Source organism: Pelobates fuscus, chromosome 3, assembly GCF_036172605.1.
Source record: "Pelobates fuscus isolate aPelFus1 chromosome 3, aPelFus1.pri, whole genome shotgun sequence".
NCBI lineage: Eukaryota > Metazoa > Chordata > Amphibia > Anura > Pelobatidae > Pelobates > Pelobates fuscus.
Window position 1 is genome coordinate 249,496,947 of NC_086319.1, and position 20,307 is coordinate 249,517,253.

General features: G+C 42.7%; 1 protein-coding gene and 1 non-coding gene across 2 annotated transcripts; one reads left to right on the top strand and one right to left on the bottom strand.

Annotated features, from left to right (window-relative positions):
- The first annotated feature begins 1,022 nt into the window (after positions 1-1,022).
- On the top strand, positions 1,023-1,129 carry LOC134603871 (U6 spliceosomal RNA). Its single transcript, XR_010090610.1, has one exon. It is a non-coding gene; the product is annotated as a U6 spliceosomal RNA (small nuclear RNA).
- An 11,397-nt stretch (positions 1,130-12,526) lies between these two features.
- Positions 12,527-13,447, bottom strand: LOC134601733 (programmed cell death 1 ligand 2-like). Its single transcript, XM_063446238.1, has one exon. The coding sequence runs from the start codon at positions 13,445-13,447 to the stop codon at positions 12,527-12,529; it is 921 nt and encodes a 306-aa protein (XP_063302308.1).
- Between the last annotated feature and the right edge of the window lie 6,860 nt (positions 13,448-20,307).

Below are 20,307 nucleotides of genomic sequence, written 5' to 3' on the forward strand. Positions count from 1 at the left end.
GACTACAAGCTGTTGCCGTTTTACATTTGATTTCTGCTTGTCAAGTTGTGGGTTTATTGCTGGCCAACCCACTACTTTAAATAAGAGTTTTTACCTTTGTTACTAATAAATTGTACCTAGATACTATTCAATTTGGGGTCCTTTCCCTCTTTATCCTCTTGTACTGCACAGAAGTTCCTGGTATTATACCCGATAGAAGGGAGACACCTGTCTTGATGCAAACTGTGGGATTATCCCTCTCCAATTAAGCAAATCAAACCCAGAGCCAGGGGTGATAGTGCTCTGGTACATGTGAGTGCTCTCCCAGACACTCTTATATTTTCTTTTGAGTAAATTCCAGATAGTCTGCACTATATATTTTTATTATTCTTTTCAGATTGTATATCGAGAATACTGTATTCACTGCAGTTGCTAGCACGCTCCATTTTTGGTATTGATTTGTATTTGTGTGTCAAGTAGTGTCACTTTGGGGCAGTGCAGCTGTACTGCATATTTTTTATTACTCTCAAGCGCATATACTATTTTTTTTTTTTATAAGAGCACAGTTCTTATAGTGAGTAACTATGAGCTTACCTGGGTATAATGTGAGGCTAACGCACTGGGTCCATGATTGAAAACTGAGTAAGGGCAAAATGCCTATGAGTATTGCCACACTAATACGATTATAACATTCAGGCTTGTTACACACATCTAAGCACATAGACAATGTTAGTCGGCATTTAAGAAAATGTAGGCATTGAGAGTCTTGGGTAATGCCCAAAACTGTTTAACAGTTTTGAGTAATTCCTGTGGAGGCTCCCATACTTTTCATATGTAAGGAGGTAAAAAGAAAAACTATACCATTGTATAACTTTTCCTTTCTGTATCACTGAAATAATGATGTATAAAACATGTTATGGCTTTTACACAAGCCTCTATACTGCAGATATACCGCAATTTCTGTCATTCCAAAAAGAAATAATTAAAAAAAAAAACATAAAAAATTTAAACTAGACAGAACTTCGATAAAACAGCAGAATAGACTTCTCGCTTCGACAGCACATATGCTAAAATTGGAACGACAAAGAGAAGATTATCATGGCCCCTGCGCAAGGATGACCCGCAAATTCGTGAAGCATTCCATATTTTTTCTTTGAATATGCCAATCTGTTTTAACTGATGACCCAGCAGAAAAACACCCACCCTAGTCCGCTAATCCTGAAACAAACCCCCTCCTGGCCTCCCTCCGCCTCATTATTATTAATGTATTTTCTCTTCTTCTTTCCTCTCCCCTTCTTTTCTACTTTCCTCCTACCTTTTACGCTACGTCCCAGCAGTCTCAAGATTGCCTTTTCTCCTCTTAAAATGTAAACGCTGGACAACACTAACAGCCAGGTTTGTCTGCACCTCAACCTCTTTCACAAACCTGAGATGGCCTTACAGCAAAAACGCTACACAAACAGTTTAAAATACCGTTCATAGGCTTACCACAACAATCTGTACCACAGCCCACTACCACTAGCTTGGCGAGGAAACTTCACGTGCATTGATTATCACTCACACTCCACTCGAGCAAGTTTGCTAGTTTTTCAGAATATTTTAGAGTTGTATTTATTATAAACAACCATTCTCACACATTCAGAGCACTTATGTTGCACACAAGGGCTCCCGAATTTTACTATTCACTAGCCTTCCCCTGGTGACATCTGAGGAAGAACTGATTGCGGTCTTATTTTGTTACTAGGAAATGACATATGCCGTTTCAAATGAAAGTTATGTTGACCTCATGTTAATAACCTCACTGTTTTTTGTTTTTTTTTATTGTACCTTTTTATTTGTACCTTCAATATGCAATATGTAATCTCCGACACTTATGCACTGTATGCTACTGCCTGTTAAACATATCAGCAAATTGTCATATACTTTATTCTACTGTACTCACTAAAAATTAAAATCTATAAATAAAGAATATATATATTTTTTAAATCAGATTAGAATGCGTTAGTAATGCATAACTTGCGTTGCTCCCCCATTTAAACTGTGTTAATGAGAGTGATAAGGGGAAAGGTCTAATGCCCTTCATAGCTCAGGCTTAATCAGCCTAATGCCTTCCAAGGGCATGACATAGTTCTGCAACAGCGAGAGGTAATTCAGGCGAACCAGATCATCCTGTAGGATTGGGCTTCCAAGTAGCACTTCCGACTCTCTGTGAGCTTGAGCCTTGAGCCTTATCTAGTCCAACATTTGTGCCATGTTGTGCAAATGTGAAACGTGCAGCTTGCTCCATTGCCATGTTGCAGTCTTCAATAGTCAGGGTCACAATTGCCGCAGTTTAAGTTAAGTATTTGCGAAGCTCATGCCCGATTCGATTGCGCAACATGGCGGTCAAGTCCTGTCCCCCAATAGCTTTTTAGCATCACATAGCTTATCATTTAGAGGCCAGCAAAATACTTACAAGAAGAGAAAAATTTTATAGATCAAGTTAAACATTCTGCAAAGTTTGATCCTGTTCTTTGTGGCAAAAAATAATCATGCTCATAAGCATTGCTTGGTGAAAAAATATTGCTTACTGCGTTGATGGTGAAACATGTTAAAGGGATACTATAGTCACAAAAACAACTTTAGCTTAACCCCTTAAGGACACATGACATGTGTGACATGTCATGATTCCCTTTTATTGCAGAAGTTTGGTCCTTAAGGGGTTAATGAAACAGTTTTGGTGTATAGACCATGCCCCTGCAATCTCAATGCTCAATTATCTGCCATTTAGGAGTTATATCATATTGTTTATTAACCCTAGTCACACCTCTCTGCATGTGACTTACACAGCCTTCCTAAACATTTCCTGTAAAGAGTCATCTAATGTTTATCCTTCCTTTATTGCAAGCCCTATTTAATTTAGATTTTCTTATCCCCTGCTATATTAATAGCTTGCTAGACCCTGCAAGAGTCTCCTGTATGTGATTACAGAGCAAGAGATAAAATTGTCTAAGGTAAATTACATCTGAATGAAAGTGAAACCAGTTTTTTTTTTCATGCAGGCTGTGTCAATCAGAGCCAGGGGAGATGTGGCAAGGGCTGCATAAACAGAAACAAAGTGATTGAGCTCCTAAATGGCAGTGAGTTGAGCAGTGAAACCTTAGAGGCATGATATATACACTAAAACTGATTCATTAAGCAAAAGTTGTTTAGGTGACTATAGTGTTTCTTTAAATACAGTTCAAAAGATTAAACAAGCTAGCTATTAATCTATTATTCTGGGGGGCGTGACCTAACTACAGAAGCAGACAGTCGCATGGCCTCTGAGCTCCGGCAAAACTGAGAAAAAAACCAACTAAACGAGCTTTCCAATCCCCACAAAAATCGTAGGGAGCACGCTTCACCTGCCCCATGGGACGGAAGACTAAAAAACCGAAACCCGACCGAGTATAGGGGATATGTGGCGGCAGGCACATGGCGACCAGGAGCAGAAGATGGCTTCCCTCCACGGCAGATGCTCCGACTTCTTGGACGATCTGTCGGATGAAGCAGAGGGAGAACTTACATCAACCCCACCAGCGAAACTGTCAAAGGGCGGCCGCCTGCAAAAAGATATCAGCAGATGTGGCCCTGATAAGAAAAGACCTGCGAGGTCTCACCGGCCACATGGGCCTAGTGGAAAATACCACGCAAGAGCAGACCCACACCATAGTTGAAATGCAGAGAGAGATGATAGAGATGCTGGAATAAATCCCACCTAATGGGGGCGCTAAGCGTGAGGGATTAACAGTGTCCTGTAGGTGATCAGAAATAGTAAAGGAAAAAATATTCTGTGTGAACTAGAGAAGTCTCTTAAAAAAAGTGAAATTTATTATGCATCGCAGTGCAATTAATCCATATAAAAGAATAATATAAAACCAAGATACATAACATCCAGTACAAAGATGGTAGCAATATACAGTCCTATTATAAGACCTGGGAACAAATGCCCTGCATCAACCACTAGATAGACCAGTAGCTCAGAGAGAGATAGACTAAACAGCCCCTGGTCGCGACTTCCAGGGCTGAAATATACTTGCAACTTGGTCTGTGGTGATGGTGTTGTGGTCTCTGGACGTCGACTGGATGGTGAATAGGGCTCAACGCGTTTCGTCCCGCTTTGTTCGGGACTTCCTCAGGAGCTGTGGATGGCCTCTGTTCCTTCCGGGGTCTATTCTTATCTTCTGAATTTCGCGCTCAAATCGGCTTTTGCGCATGCGCAAAATGGACACCGGCTTCCGTCAGAATTGTAGCCGGAACACAATATGGATGTGCCCGCCCCCAATATCTATCGGGAAATGACCGATGCGCATGCGTGGCTGAATTTGTGCGTTCAAAACTTTATTAGCATCCGAAACAGAGACACGTAACACCAAAGCTATATTAATAGCAGTTACATGTGTCAATCTGTTCGTTACAATAGATGCTTACAATCTGTATATGTAGCCTTCAGTTTGCCATAAACATAGAATATATGCAAAATAAAGTAAAATCTTAAAAAATATATTTAAAAAGTTATATGGAAAAGATTTATATATGTATATGTATATTTTAAAAAATAGAAAAAAATCTAAGTGTTGAGTGTGCCAGTCAATTTATGGCAAACCTTACAATCAAGTTGCAAGTATATTTCAGCCCTGGAAGTCGCGACCAGGGGCTGTTTAGTCTATCTCTCACTGAGCTACTGGTCTATCTAGTGGTTGATGCAGGGCATTTGTTCCCAGGTCTTATAATAGGACTGTATATTGCTACCATCTTTGTACTGGATGTTATGTATCTTGGTTTTATATTATTCTTTTATATGGATTAATTGCACTGCGATGCATAATACATTTCACTTTTTTTAAGAGACTTCTCTAGTTCACACAGAATATTTTTTCCTTTACTATTTCTGATCACCTACAGGACACTGTTAATCCCTCATGCTTAGCGCCCCCATTAGGTGGGATTTATTCCACCTTCTCTTTCTTTTTCTACTTTTGTTTGTATAGGCTTTTAGAGTGTGCCTTAAGGGTGGCAGCTTTTCGTTTAGGGTTACACCTTGTTTTTTGGTTCTATTTTTATTCGATGATAGAGATGCGGCAACGGAGCCAAGTCCATGAACACAAGCGAAAGCAGTGTCTCTGGAGGGAGTATTTCGGCTCCCGAGACCTACCAAAGCACCACCTACAGCCTCAGGGGATCTGGTGGTCCAATTTCAAACCCGAAAGGATAAAGCATCGGTAATGACCGCCATCAAGGGGCACACGCCCTACAGCTTTGAGGGGTTGTCCCTCGCCTTTTATGCGGATCTCTCCGGGGGGACCCTGGCCTGGCGGCGATCACTCCGCAAGTTCGCGCTACTACTACAAGCCAAGAACATCAGCTACCGATGGAGCCAAGCCCACATGCTGATCATCACAAGAGGGGACTCCACCATCTCCATACGAGACCAAACCGAAGTGACCACACACCTACAAGCATTGGGCCTTCCACCCGACTCCCTGGGTCTAACTGTGCAAGCAGCAGGACACTCGAACCCTCACAGCTGGGATCCAGCAGCCACCCGGGACTTCGTACCTAGACGCATAAACCTGCACCCACCAGCTAAGGCTGGAACTTAACTTGCCTTCACTTGACTCATTTTGTTCCATATAGAACACAAGGGCATGCACTTTACACGACTCCCCCTGCTAGACAACGTACACCAACAGCCTCCCAACATCCACCATCACGACACCTCACACACTCCTCATCCCCTCCCCCTGAACGCCTCAGTGTAATTTAAGCGTGCTAGACACTCCCTATGGCCAACTCGACGGCATCAACCCGACTACCGACACTAACGAAGCTACCACAAGTGACACCACGACCCTCACTTACCATCGACGACCGGTGGGATCTCCTGTTCCTTGGAAGTCTTACCCCACCGCGAGCACCAAACTGCAGACACCTACCCGACGGGAGCTCCCGCGGGGACTTGGGAGTACCCCACCAAAAACACGGCCACTTATGACCTACTCTACTCATACTCACACGAGCACACATCCTCCACGCATGGACGGAGCACCCCACTACGACCTGAACGACACTTGGGGGTAGGCAACAGTGGCACCCTCCTGCATAGAGAGGGGGACTATGACCCCATGCTATTCACGGCTCGGGGGGGGGGGGGGCACCCACCACCCTATTGGCTAGGACCTACCTTTGACTTCACATAGTACACACAACAAGTCAGCCCACGCAGAACCTTAACACAACTGGCTAGTATCTCACTACTAACTACACCATAAAATAAAAATGTGCACTGTTATGCATGCTCCAATCCTGATATTATATGTTATATGTTGATTGAATTGCCGGCACTTGCTTTTGGGGCACTACCAGCAAATATTTACAGTTTATTCTTTGCACCAAAAATAAAGAATTTACAAAGAATGAAAAAAAAAATCTATTATTCTGGCGCTGGACCAAATTTGGAGGAATTTTGTAAGTTGCATTCGGCTTCAATTCGAAGTCTGACCTCCTCTGAGCCAGAAGTCTGACCTCCTCTGAGGCAGATACCACAGGTACCATGACACAAACCTCATGATTTTTCGGTTTTGGGGCCTTTTTCAGAGGCGTGGCCGGGTTCCGAGGTTATTTGTAATCTTACCTTTTTGGAGCTGATCCCTATTTTAGAGTTGGTTGAGCTCTGGGGTTCAGCATTTGCAAATGAGCAGGTCCTTTACCACACAGATAACATGAGTGTGGTTCACGTTGTGAACCAGTTAGCTACGTGTTCTCTTCCGGTGTTGGCTTTATTGCGATGGTTGGTTCTACATTGCTTGGAATTTAATATTTGGTTCCAGGTCCATGTTCTAAAGTGATCGGCGATTCTCTTTCTTGCTTCCAGTGGGATAGATTTTAGGAAGTGGCTCTGGAAGCCTAAGCTTGTGGAATGCCGTGCCCTGAATGCTTATGGAACCTAGATTTTGGAATCTGACTGACTTGATCAGGAGGTCCCTGACTCCAGCATCTTGGGCAGCATATTTGGCAGTGTAGGAGCAATGGATTTCCTGTGCAGTAGGAGAATATGGACTATTGTCTTCTGAGAGTAGGTTGTCGATTACTTTGGCTATCCTTCATTTAAAGAATTGTAGTACATCTGTGTTCGATAGAGTGGACTATATCAGCCCTCTCCTTTTTTATGCAGTTCATGGGTTGGGAAGACGTAAGTAAAAAGTTTCTGGTTCAACGGTTTTGAGCTGGTGGGCATTCACTGTCCGATTTCCGTTCACTTGTTGGAGAACCTATGTGGTATCCTGCCTTCTATGTTTTTCCTCTTCTGTTCCGCGTGGCCTTATTGTTATATTTCTATGGGGCTTTGCGTATCAGTGAATTGGTTGCGCCTTGCTCTAGGGCACACTCGGCAAAATTGGTTGAGGAGGTTCTTTGGAGTTTGGAAGAAGTGGAATTGTTGATACGATGGTCTAAAACCAACCAAAGAGATTGTGGTAGAGGGGTAAGGGTTAGTGCTACTAATGATAACTGGTGTCCAGTGGCTTCACTGGGTCATTTGCAGTTTTGTCCCAGTGCTGCGGGTTCTTTTGCTGTATGCCAGAGGGTTGGTTCTGATTCGTTCTCAGTTCACTAGCATGTTAAAGTCGACGCTGCGTACATTAGGTGTGGATGACAGGGACTACTCAACTAATTCCTTTCATATTGGTGCGGCAACACAGGCAGGCAGGTTAGGGCTTTTGGACACCTCCATTAGGCGTCTGGGTCGTTGGGAGTAAAGTAGATTTAAGTTATATGTTTACATATATTTTTTTTCAATTTGGCAATTTTTATTTTGTCATAGTATGGGGGTGCGGGTAGGGTACAGAAAAGAAAAAAGGAACATGGTACATTTGTCATAGTAAGCGGAGTGCAAGCGGAGGGCGTTACAATATTACGGTCATCGGCTAGTGACACACTATAAGGTTTAGATATATTCTCATTGAAGAGGTCTGTAACAGCAGTTTGGATGGTGCTGTGTGTGTTCATTCAGTTGTCGGTGCTTTACATCAAAGTCTGCTATTGGCAAGCAGTTAGGTTGACATTTCCATGTAGTATCGGGATACAGAAAGGAAAAGGGTGGTTATGGAGGGATACACAATGAACTTCACTGTGAGTTTGCTTCTTTGATGTCTACCTATCACTTCACAAGTTGCTAACATATGTGTTTTTTACGGTACAGACGGAAAGGATGGGGGTGCTGGTAGATCATGTCACAATACTAATCTGCATAATACAATGTCAGTAAGTTTGCTGGGTTTGTACTCAAGGATTATTCCCCCAGTATTCCTATGGAATAGCTTGCCTACCGCCATAAGACTCTCCCCTAGTCTTGCATCTTTTAAGAAGTGCCTTAAAACCCATCTCTTTAGGAAAGCGTACGGCCTCCCAGATTAACCTCTACCTCACATACCTGTCTCTTGCTCTCTCCTAAAGAGCTTATTTGACTGCAAATTCCTGTCCTATTGTGTTTTACACCCCACCTCCTATAGAATGTAAGCTCATTTGAGCAGGGTCCTCTCCAACTTATCGTTCCTGTAAGTTTTTTGTAATTGTCCTATTTATAGTTAAATCCCCCTCTCATAACATTGTAAAGCGCTACGGAATCTGCTGGTGCTATATAAATGGCAATAATAATAATAAGGATAAGAGATTCGTTTTTTCCCGTCTGGTCTCAGGCAGGGTATCTAAATGCAGATTCTAAGGTACCATGGAGGTTTACGAGGTCTTGTTCCCATGCTTTTTTGAAGTGCAGGGAGTCCAGGTTGGTCGTTGAGTGTTCTAAGGCATAGATCATCGAGTTTAGTTTGGTTGGGGGCTTAAAGTTTTAGGCTTATTTTTTCTACGTTCGGCATGGGTGGTGGTTCGTGGGCCTCTTTTGCGGGTTGTGGGAGACGGGACGTGGTCCTGGATTTGAACTGCATGTAAGAAAAGTGTGCTATGGCGGATAGACCAAATTTGTTTTCAAGGTCTTTGAACCCTTTGAGGTGTGAGCCCTGTAGTAGTTGGGACAGATTGTGGACTCCATGCCTGCGCCAGAGTAGGTGGTTGAAGTCAGGGATGATTAGTGGCAGTGCGTCTATTGATAGAGCAGGCTATACCTTGTTCGCCATGCCTAGTTTGGAGTGGTAGTCGTTCCAGATATGTAGTGTGAGTGATGTCGTGGGCAACGTGTGCTGTAGGTTTGGCCTATGCTCTTTGGGCATCCATGCGTGTCTAGGGGGACCTTTCCCGTGTAGTCGGCTTCTATTTGTGTCCAGGCTAGCGGGTGCGGGTGGTGGAATGAGGATAACAGGGGGGCTATGTGTGTTGCTCAGTAGTATCCCCTTATGTCTGGCATCCCCATGCCGCCATGGGGGAATAATTTGTATAGTGTTGTTTATAGTGTATAGTGGAGTCGAAGTGGGAGTGTGCGGAAGAGGTATTGTATTTTTGGTAGGAGTACCATTTTGACCGCAGATATTCTCCCCGTCCAGGAAATGAATCTCCCTCTCCACCCCTGGGTGATGATTTTGAGTTTGCTTAATAATCTCGAATAGTTTGCTTTGTGTAGTGTGTTTGTGGTGGGTGTGACGTGGGGATATTTATGGGATAATAATAGTAAACAGTTGAGAATTGCCCACTATTTCAATTCTCAGATGCCAAAGATCGTTATCGTGTAAGTGAAATGTATTCCATATAAATAAAATCACAATTTGTTATAAAAATAGATACAATTTATTGTGACAAATTAAATAATAATAATATGTAACATGCGTGATAATAATCAATGAATATTTAGTATAACATGAGTATGCAATACAAATGGCAATACATTCTAATGGCTAACACAGTATAGAATCTATAACATTAGCTGTCAAGAGAAGATTTATGATGGGCTTCACAGAGAGACTTTCTTTCACACAGCTTGCAGCATAAGGCCATAAAAACTTTAGCTAACAGTTAGAATAACCCTTTCAATGCCGGCTAGACTTCCTACGTGATTAAGATCTATTCTCATGTAATTTTAAATAAAATAACATTTAAACCAGCTCATTAGTCATTTCCTGGAACCATCCAATAAGAGTAATCTACCATGCTCTATAAGCAGAATTTTAAGTTGCCTAAATAGATATTTTATCTTATTTTAGAGCAAATCAATACACCTGGATAAATATCGCGATATGCTAATAATGTGATATGACACATTAATACATAATTATTATTTTCCCATCTGCAGATTGGGATATTATAACTATATATTCTTTAGTTAACTAAGATTTCTAAATATCGAAATCTGATCGTGATTTATCCAGTCATATATCATGCTATTAGAACATTTTAATTAAATTAGATTAATTAAATGAAACCAGTATAATTACCAGTTGAGTAGACATTCTCATCTGATGAGTAGGTAGTCTCAGGAAATGAATGGATGTGTGATTGGTGTGTAAGAAATTCTGAGTGCCCTGGAGTGGATATCTGTCATGGATTTCTCTACATTGCCCCCGACTGCTCACCTCTTTGCTTCTTTGCTTCCTTTGCATACCTCTCTCTTCCCCTTGTCTTAACTTTTTTTTTTAATTCTTTATTTTTGTTGTGCATGAAAGAACAATCGCATATCAACAATGCCACAGTAGCATTTACAATCAATTTTAAAAACCCATATTCGCCGGCTGCTATACAGCATTCAGGCTAAACGCACACATTTTTTTAAGTTAACAAGACACGCTAAGTACAAGCTGAGTAACTACACCTGTCATAGTGAATTAAATTGTCGATTAGTAACAGTAGTTTATAATCAATATTAGTATCATCGCTTCAATGTCTAGGCGTTTAGATTACTGTGATTCTGCTTAACTGCTTAAGTGAGCGGCATGCATTTTGTGTAGTAACAGTAGGTCTCATTAGTCAGAACATGCAAAACATATATTGGTTTCAACATTATTAATAACAATTACATGCTATTCAACTTTGCCTGGCTAGTCATAAAACAGCCATTAGTGCCTCTTCATCTCGAGTGGTTGAAAGGTAATATGTAAACAATAAGAGATGTGTAGAAAACAAGGGAAATAAAACATGGTGGTCATCATTATTTATAGGCATAGGTAACTGAAGTTGTGGTGCCTAGAGTGAGACAAGCCTCTCGGCCTGTAAGGCCACTGGCCCTCTGTGGAAAGTCCAGGGTTAACCAATGCCCTGGGCTGGGGGAGCGTAAAAGATGGCATGAAGTGTAAAAGAGCAACGTTAAACTATGCAGTAGCTTAGGCACGCATGATGTAGTTAAATTGTGAGGTCATAGCAGGGGTTATAGCATAAGGTAATGGTATCATGCAAATTAACAAGCTAGGATCAGGCTAACACAAAGCCATTAAAACTAAGCGGGTAATCATCTGAATCTGGTATTACAAGACTATGTAATGCTTGTTCCAGGAGTGAGTAAGTCCGTCGGCTAGGAGTTTAAGCTGAAAGTAGCATGCTGTAGGTGCCAACGCGATTTATGGAGATAGGAGCATACATTGTAAATTGGGGTGCTCTTGCCTCTGTCCTTAGGGGGAGAGAGTCTCTGCTCCATAGACAGGGTCGCGGGCATTCTGGATGCCTTGATTGCGTTCCCGGGAAGGTGATCTGGCTGCGCTCCTCTGCATGAGAGTACCGGGCACTCCTCCCTCCATTGCCGTCTTGCAACTGTGCTCCCCGCCGGGGCTGGGAGCTGTTGCCGCGGGTCGAGTGGTTGCTGTCGAGGTGGGTGGCCCTCCGGCTTCTGGGGGGTGCTTCGTTCACGCTTTGTCTTTCGCTGGCGTCTGTGTAGCCGGCTAGCCGCTCTGGAGGCCTGAGGCAGGGAGTCATAGTGGCGGCGTCGGGCATCTGGACGGATCCATAAAGCCACTGCTCTCACTGCCTGACAATAAGACAGCCCTCGCTTGTGGAGTATCGCCCAGAAGCTCATACAGAGCCGGTCAAAAGCCTCCCTAGGCTGCAGGTGATGCTTGATTTGGGCCTTTGCTGGGCCGCCATCTTGGCTGTGTTTCGGCAGTGCAGCATGGCCGGTAAGTCCGACTGGTCAGCTTGCCTGGCCGTCCGGCCAGTAGGACCGGGATATCCCCTGCCGGTCCAAAGGGGGGGGGGGGGGGGTTGGAGACCTGCTTTGTTGCAGAGGGGATCCGGTGTCGGAGAGAGCGGCCGCCTCTCCCCGGGTCCGGCTTCTGTAGGCCGCGTTTGCCGTCCCGTTTTTCAAGCTCCTACGAGATCCAAAAGGGTCTCTGTGTGTTCAGAGGTGCATCCCAGACTTGGGTGATGCACCCTGGTGGTTCCTTGGGCTATTCAGCCCTCGATTATGCAGTTTTTCCTACCCATGAAGCAGGAGCTCGTGTCCCCTGCTTCTGCTTAGTTCAACGGCCAGGCTCCGCCCCCCCCACAACAAGGAAGATTTGTGTTGTTGTTATTTTATTTGAATATACAAAACATAAAAAGTGTATTGATAAGGATAAAGTCCATTAAATACATTAAAGCTGTGGTGCATGTTGATTTTTTAAATAAATATTTGAGTATTTTTCATATCTTCATTGGTAATGAGATAAGTGCTGAGTCGGTCTGCTAATAAGTCACCTGATCCCCTTTTTTTCTGAAACATTTGAAAGACTTCATTTCTTTTCCAATAAATGACTAGCAGGACAAAAGTAAGAAAAATAGCTCCGCATATGATCACAATTGTAGTAATAGTTTGTATAGTTGAATGGCTTTCATGTTCTTGAAAATTAAAAATGGCCTCAGTCGTTTCATTTAGTGCTTTGTTCCAAAACACACACTTTATATTTTGTGATGACTGTTCCTTGCATTTGATGGTACTTGATGTGTTATATAATCCATCTGAAGTCAGTATACGAGAAGTAACTGCTGGAGAACACATATTGACATATTTTGTCTGCCAATTCACTTCTGCCTCTGGGAAACCTAGAGACTGGCAAGTCAAAGACATTTCATTGCCATCACTGGATAATATCTCTGTATATCTGCTTATGTTTTCATATGAAGCTTGCACATCAAGGGTAGTTACATCATAGTCAGATCCTCCTAGCTGTAAAACACAGCGATAAGTTCCTGCATCAGAGAGTTTCACATGTGTGATCTCCAAAACAGCCTGTCCATTCCTCAGTTCATCCATCAACATAGTTATTCTCCTATTGTGAGCGCTTTTGTGGTCTAACAATTCTATCTTCCCATTGTTAAGTCTCAATATTTCCACCCGAAGGCTTGAAGTTGAGTTGATGTATTCCCAAGAGGCCTTAAGTTGATCCATGTTAAAATTATCATTCACTGGGAAGTTGCAGACAAGTTGAACTATGTCCCCGTACCTTGCTATATGTTTCATCTTGTTTGCTTTCACTACAAATAAAGCTGATGTTGGATGTAAATCGGATGTTATGAGTATGAAAAACAGGAATTCTAACATGTTCTCTTTTATCTTGTTTTGTAATATAATTCCCTGGTGGTCCAGTGGTTGAAATTCCCTGGTGGTCCAGTGGCAGCAGTCCCTAGTGGTCCAGTGGCAGCAGTCCCTGGTGGTCCGGTGGCAGCAGTCCCTGGTGGTCCGGTGGCAGCAGTCCCTGGTGGTCCGGTGGGATCACTGTTCCGTCTGCAGCTCCGGGAGAGCTGCAGACCTCGTTCTCGCGAGAAGTGTAAGCTATGTGATCTGCAGCTCTGCATTCGGCGGAGCTGCAGATCAGAGGCTGGCTCTCCCTGTGGGCCGATCATGTGGAGGGGCCATCCGTCGGCATACTGGGCAAGCCGCCGGGCCCCCTCTCACTGACAGTTCAGTCTGCCCTAAGGCGATCTAGGAGAGACGCCTCTGGAACTAAGGATGGCCTGTCTTAACTTTTTTAAAGGGAAAATTCACTAGGTGATAGACCAATAGAAAACTGGAGGTGTGGTTACCTTCCAGATAGCAATTTAAGTATTTGGTCTATAGAGGGCAGTCTCGTCCCACTAAACATTCCTATCCAGGAAAGAGTTAACTTTTCCTGGTGGCTGTTTTGACGTCATTTAGCTTATCTTTATGGTTATTTATAATTTAAGTTTTCTGTCAGTTCAAAGAGTTTCTTTGGGCTTTCTTCAGGCTATGTGTCTGTCAAATTCTGCTATAATTTCTAATATGACAGTTATAACTAAATATGACCCCTAAACTTACAATGGGATCTTATACAATATTGAAAGTAAAATTACATTATTTAATCTTCTCTGTCACAAATGTCTGGGTTTAGAATTGATTATATTCCATTAGCATTTAGATAGTCTGTCCATCCCCCGTTCTTATTTTTTATCAACAGGTTTGTATATACTAAGCATTCCTTAGCTTCTGGCAAAGTGGTTAGTTTTACAGAAGGGATAGAAATCTTGTGTATTTTGTCAGCCTAAAAATAACAAAATGGAGCCTGCTCTGTTCAGAGTGATTCTGACAATATACATTTTAATTTCTATCATAGCACAAAATGTCTGCCGATATAAATACCCTGAAAGTGAAGTGGACCCCTAGGAATTTGATATGGTCTTGTCTCCAGTCGTAGGTTTCGCTTGAGGGTTGACATGTCTTGTTTAGGAATACAAATAGAAAGGTGCGCTGTACCTTTAAAAATTTTAAGTGCAAATTAGTGCAAATAGGGAGTGTCTGTCCAATATAGTCACACTCAATATAACAAATGTGCAAAATTGCAAGTGAATAGTGATTTAAAATAAAAATAATAACTTACAATAAATAGCATTCGGTTATTCCAAATAGGAGATATGGTACATAAAATGAAAAAAGACACATAGCATAATACTGTATAAAACTGTGTAAAGCAACCAAAAAAATAAAATAAAACTCACAAGGGAAGAGCAGTAAAAGTCTGCTCTAACTTCTCCAGCATGTAGTCCACACCATGGGACATTGATGGTAGTAACAACAGCAGGACGCCAGCTGAATAAAACAAACTTTATTTCTTCCAAAAAAAGACTCCCTTTCCCACATAGAAGGCCAGTGTCCAATTCAATACATTGTAAAGATGAACACACCAAATTTCGGCACTATGCAAGGCACTTCCATGATAGCGTGATGGCGTTGTGAACGTGATGACGCGTTTCGCTCAATCGGGGTTTGAGAGTCCCTGAGGCACCAAATGAGATGCTGACCGGAAAGAAAGCCACTGGATTAACGGAAAGCCCTGCAGCAGGATTCCTGGACACAGCTTGGAGTATGAGACCTCATGTAGCAAAGGTGAAATCAAAATGGCGTCTTGTATGACCTGGAAGTGCTATTCGTCTGACCCACAAAATGTCTTGTTTAGGGACATTTATGCCCAACTCTAGTGTCTTCGTGATGTTGAGTTTATAGTACGAGCATTTACTGTATGTGGCGAAGGATGTAATGAAAGTTTGGCAATGATATGTGTGGTTGTTCAAGGGTTAAAAGGATGTCATCTGCGAACAGGGTTAGCTTGTATTCACGTCCTTGACGTTTTATGCCGTGTATGTTTGGGTTTTCTCGGATCCTCTGTGGGAATTTTGGAGTGGGCTTGTTTGTGGCGTAATAGTGCCGCAAGAGATTTCCACGCTTTATTGCCTTGCGAGTACGATTTCAGTTTCAGTTTTGATTTTTTTGATGATTCGGGTCTTGCCATCTTTGGTTGTCAGGATCTTTGTTGGATATTCCCAGCAGTATCGGATTCCCTGCTCCTTTAGTACATCGGTGAGGGTCTGGAATGCCTTCCGGCGTCTTAGGGTCGCCGCCGAGAGGTCCGCCAGGATCCGCACCGTGGGGTATTCTTCATGAGGGCCAGGTTTGTTTCGGCTGGTTCTCAGGACAATTTCCTTGATATGGAAGTAATGTGCCCTGAGGAGCACGTCGTGCGGTGTAGTTTCCGGTAGATAGCGAGGTTTCGGTACTCTTTCCACTAATAGCATGTCCCCGGGGACGCCCAGGGCATATGCATTCAGTTTTGATCCAAACTTGTACAATTGCCATCATTCATCCTTCAGGGCTTAAGGGGTTATTGGTAGACTTGGAGGTCACATGGCATGACAGATTCAGGGACCCCCTGAGCCGGAGGTTATTTCTGCACGCTCTGTCCTCCGAGTCCGCCGTGTGGGCTTCTACAAGCTCTAGCTTGTGTTCCAGCGCCTGCACATGTTTTGCCATGTCATTGTGGGCAGTGGCAAAATCTTTGCATTTGGCTTTCACGTGCGATGTTCTATTATGTAGGTCCAGGACTTCCTTTCGTATCTGGTCCACTGTGGCTTGCCATAATTGAATTAGTCTGGCAGACATGGATTCTATGGCCCGTTCGACCTTCTTTGAGGAAAAAGAAAACCTTGTCAGCTTACACCCACTGTGTCTGAGGAGAGCAGTTTCCTGACAAACCAATAGTTTTTTTTTTTAATTGAGAGAACTTTATCGTGATTGATTGTTTTTTCTTTAAAAGACAGAGCAACAGAAGAAATTTAATTTTAAATAAAAAGGTGGATTTTTTTAAAGAAAAAAGTGAGTTGGTAAATGACTACATCTCACTCCTTCCACCATGAGAAAACTAGATGCTGACAGGCAGTTAGAATCACGCAGATAATTAACTCACTTACTGCTTGCTACAATTCTCAAAGACTAAACACTTACACATTGCAAATTAAATATACAATGTTTCTCACACAAATAGTCAACTATTTTCTTCATCATCCAGTAACCAAAAAGAACAATTCTACAAGGGTTGGGCCTGACTGTAATGGCACCTGGACGTGTTTCCTGGGAGCTCCTCAGGAGATAATGAATCTTGCTACAGTTTTACAGCTAGCAACACTTATTCTAATTACAGAAACGACTGACTGGTCTGTGAGTGCTTCCTGCAGTCTAAAAGTCTTATTCTGACGCTGTTTAACCAGCCGGTGGCCTGGTGGGCACTGAGGAAGGGAGAGTCGGCCGATCTCCTCGAACTGGCGCGACTCCGATGATGCCAGCAAGTACCCTTTTTGGGCTGGTTGGGTTGATCCTGATACCCACCCTGAGAGCTCCAACAGCAGGGCTCCAAGGCACAGCCACACAGCAGCATATCCAAGATGGCAGATGCCGCATGTACACCAGTCTTCCTGGAAGAGGCGCCCTGCAGCGGCAAGATGCTCTATTTGAGGCTTTCTGGAGTAGGCTGCAAGGCAGTAGATTCCTACCAGCTCTTGCGGTTGACAAAACACTTCCAAGACCGCTCCAACACTCCCAGCGTCACACAGATCTTCTGAGAAGGTGGGGGCCTCTCAGACACACCTCAAGGAAGGCGAGGAGCAAACCAGAGCCGGCGCGGAATGCGCACACAGCAAGCGTGGAGAGCGCATGGCGGGGAGCCGAATGGAGAGGCCTATAACTCACAAAGAAATCACAGCTGGTTAAGTTGTTGGGCAGATTTGGTGATACAGCTGTTGCTCGGGACAAGAGCTCCTTAAAAATTGGTTGCAGGCCGCAAGTGAAGCGCGGAAAGCTAGGTAAGCATAAAAAATGGCAGCGTGAGCGCAAAAAAACTGTCATCTGTTTCAAGGCAGGAGAAGCATTGGGGCAAAGTCATCCTCAGGTTCAAGTTCTAAGGAAGGATGTGTTAAATGGTTGTATATAAAAGGCGGTCAGGTTAGCTGTGACTGACTATGACTATGACTGACTGGTAATTAAGTGATGATGAAAGTTAAAGGTTTGGGAAGTTATAAGTTTATGTAAATATGTTACTGTTATCAAGTTATGGTGGTATGCCCCTTTTAAGCTTTAAATAAGCACCACGGCCTAGCCCATTGAAATATAAATAAACTGTGTCTGTATTTATTGTGTGGTCTAAGTTATTTATGCAAAATACTACCTACCATACATATATATGGTTGTGTTGAAAATGGGTCGCTGCTCTGTTACTACTCCTATATTGTTATTGTGTTGGGTTTTAAGAAAAACTACAACACACACATACAGTTAAAGAAAACACTGGATTGAACAAAGAAACAGTAAATGATAAGTGATAAATGATAAGTGATATGAAAACACCTCAATTCAAACGCAAGTTGGGATAAGTGAAAAAAGGAGCAATTACCATTAGTTCACACTATCCCCGTAGATAGACAGATACTTCTGAATAATCAAAATCTAATTAAAAAAAGAAATATACAGATAAAAGGAATAAAAACAAATAAGATATAGCACTCACATAAGCAGATAAAGTGAAGAGCAAATCTCCCACACATGGCTATATATCCAGCATTTCTTCATGCTTTCACTTTGGAAATGTGTAAAGAGAAGACAATACATAGTGCACATCATAATGTATGCTTTAAAAAAACAAAATAAACCTACGAGACAGTTAAGATTAGCAAAGCAGATCTCCATAAAAGGTAAAACTCCACGGGAACATAGTTGGGATAAAATAAAGTTCATCCCTACACTGTTTGTCCGCTATTCGCAGACAATTCCAAGTACATAAATAAAACTCCCCCTTTCTTCCTGCCCAAGTCTTCCTCTACACATTACAAGTGTTTGTTCGTAGCCCAAGCCTCATATTTGTATATGTTTTTAGCTCTGAAATGCATCACTTTAGGCTTGCATTCCATATCTTAAGATGTAGTTGAAAATGGATTCATAACACACTCATACAGGTTGATAAACCAGTTATATGACTGTGTTTGAGGATCTAGTAATGAGGGAAGTAGAAAAGATCAAATGGGTTGATAAATGTAAAAAGAATTTAAATGCAGTAGCAAGAACTTTAAAAGAACTAAGAGGACGAAGTAACAGTTATTAAACAGGGCAACAAGGGGGGAGGGGATTATAGTGATGGAAAGGGAATACTACATTGAAGAGTCTTTGAGATAGTTCAGGGATAGTGTTAATTATAAAAAAAAAATAAAGGGAGATCAAGCAAAAGAAATTAGAAGGTTTTGTGGAATGTCTTGATAAGGAATTAGTATCAGTAATCTTGCACCCCAATGCACAAGTATACCATTTCCAGGCAAAAATTCATAAACACGAAAATAGACTGCCAGGGAGACCAATTATCTCCGGTATTGGATCAACATCCGCCCAAGTGTCAGAGTACATTGATGAATTTCTCCAGCATATAGTTAAGAATATGAAGGAGTATCTGCAGGATACAGGACATATCCTGCAGATACTTCAACAGGTAGAGTGGGAGACATTCTTGTTACAGATGATTCATCCCTGTACTCGATTATGCAGCACGAGAAAGGGATTGAATCCATTACTTTTTTCTTGAATGGATGGAACTGCCTCAGGCCCAGAATGTATTTCTTTTTCTTTTTTTTATTATTATTATTTATTTTAGTTGTGCATAGATTAGACATGTACATTAGCAATGCCACAATAGCAGTTGCAAATTCAAGCGACAAACATATGAAATCAGTTGTTGGCATTTGAGAATACTGCACATTTTTTTTTAACGTATACATTTCAAGAGGGTATAACTTGTCCTGACTTATCGTGTTGCATACATCTAAGAAAATTCGACAGAGTGTATGGCTAGGCTATGTAGTGATGAGGTGTCCCTTTTGTGGACCTGTCCGCTGGTATGTGCATTAGGTGCTTTCGCTATGTGCTTTGAGTATACAGGCATGATAAGAACGAAAAGCTCCTATAGCTAAAGATGGAGCCTAGTTAGCGTTAAATGTGCGTCCGTGTGATATAGGCAAACTGATAAGTGGCTAAAGGTATTACAAGAGAGTTAAACAAGAGAGTTAACAAGTGACAAGTTGCTAGATAATATTAACTAATAAAAATAATGTGAATATGAGGTGCAGAAAAGAATATCTATTTCACTTGTCAGTCAGCTGATATGTGTGCCACTGGGAACTAAGCCGGAGTGATTGATGTAGGCAGGGAGTAACATAATTCTGTGGTGCCAGGCAGCATGGGTGTCCTTCAGTCTACACCACTCAGCGGTTCTGGCGGCTTTGGAGGCAGACAAGGTGCCATGATCTTCCACCTCGGGACCCGACCGGAGAGCAAGGTACTCCTGACAGGTAGCTCGTTGTGGGGGTAGGTGCCGAGTTTGTGCTGCTCCTCGAGCTCGGGCTGTGGTGAGAGCCGCCACCCTGCGTCCGTGGGTCCCCCTGCTGTGTGCGTTAGAACTTGGGGCCTTCGGGTACACCTGGGTTCGGAGTCGCCCTTGGGTGTATGGGCGGTGGGTGATTGGAGATACCTTTTGGGCTCTCGGCCCGAAGGAGGAGTTCTCTGTCCCGGCAGTAGCCTAGGCTCTGGGTTTGTGCTTTTGTGGACGGTGCGCTCTCTGCTTCCTCCCCTTCTGCCTC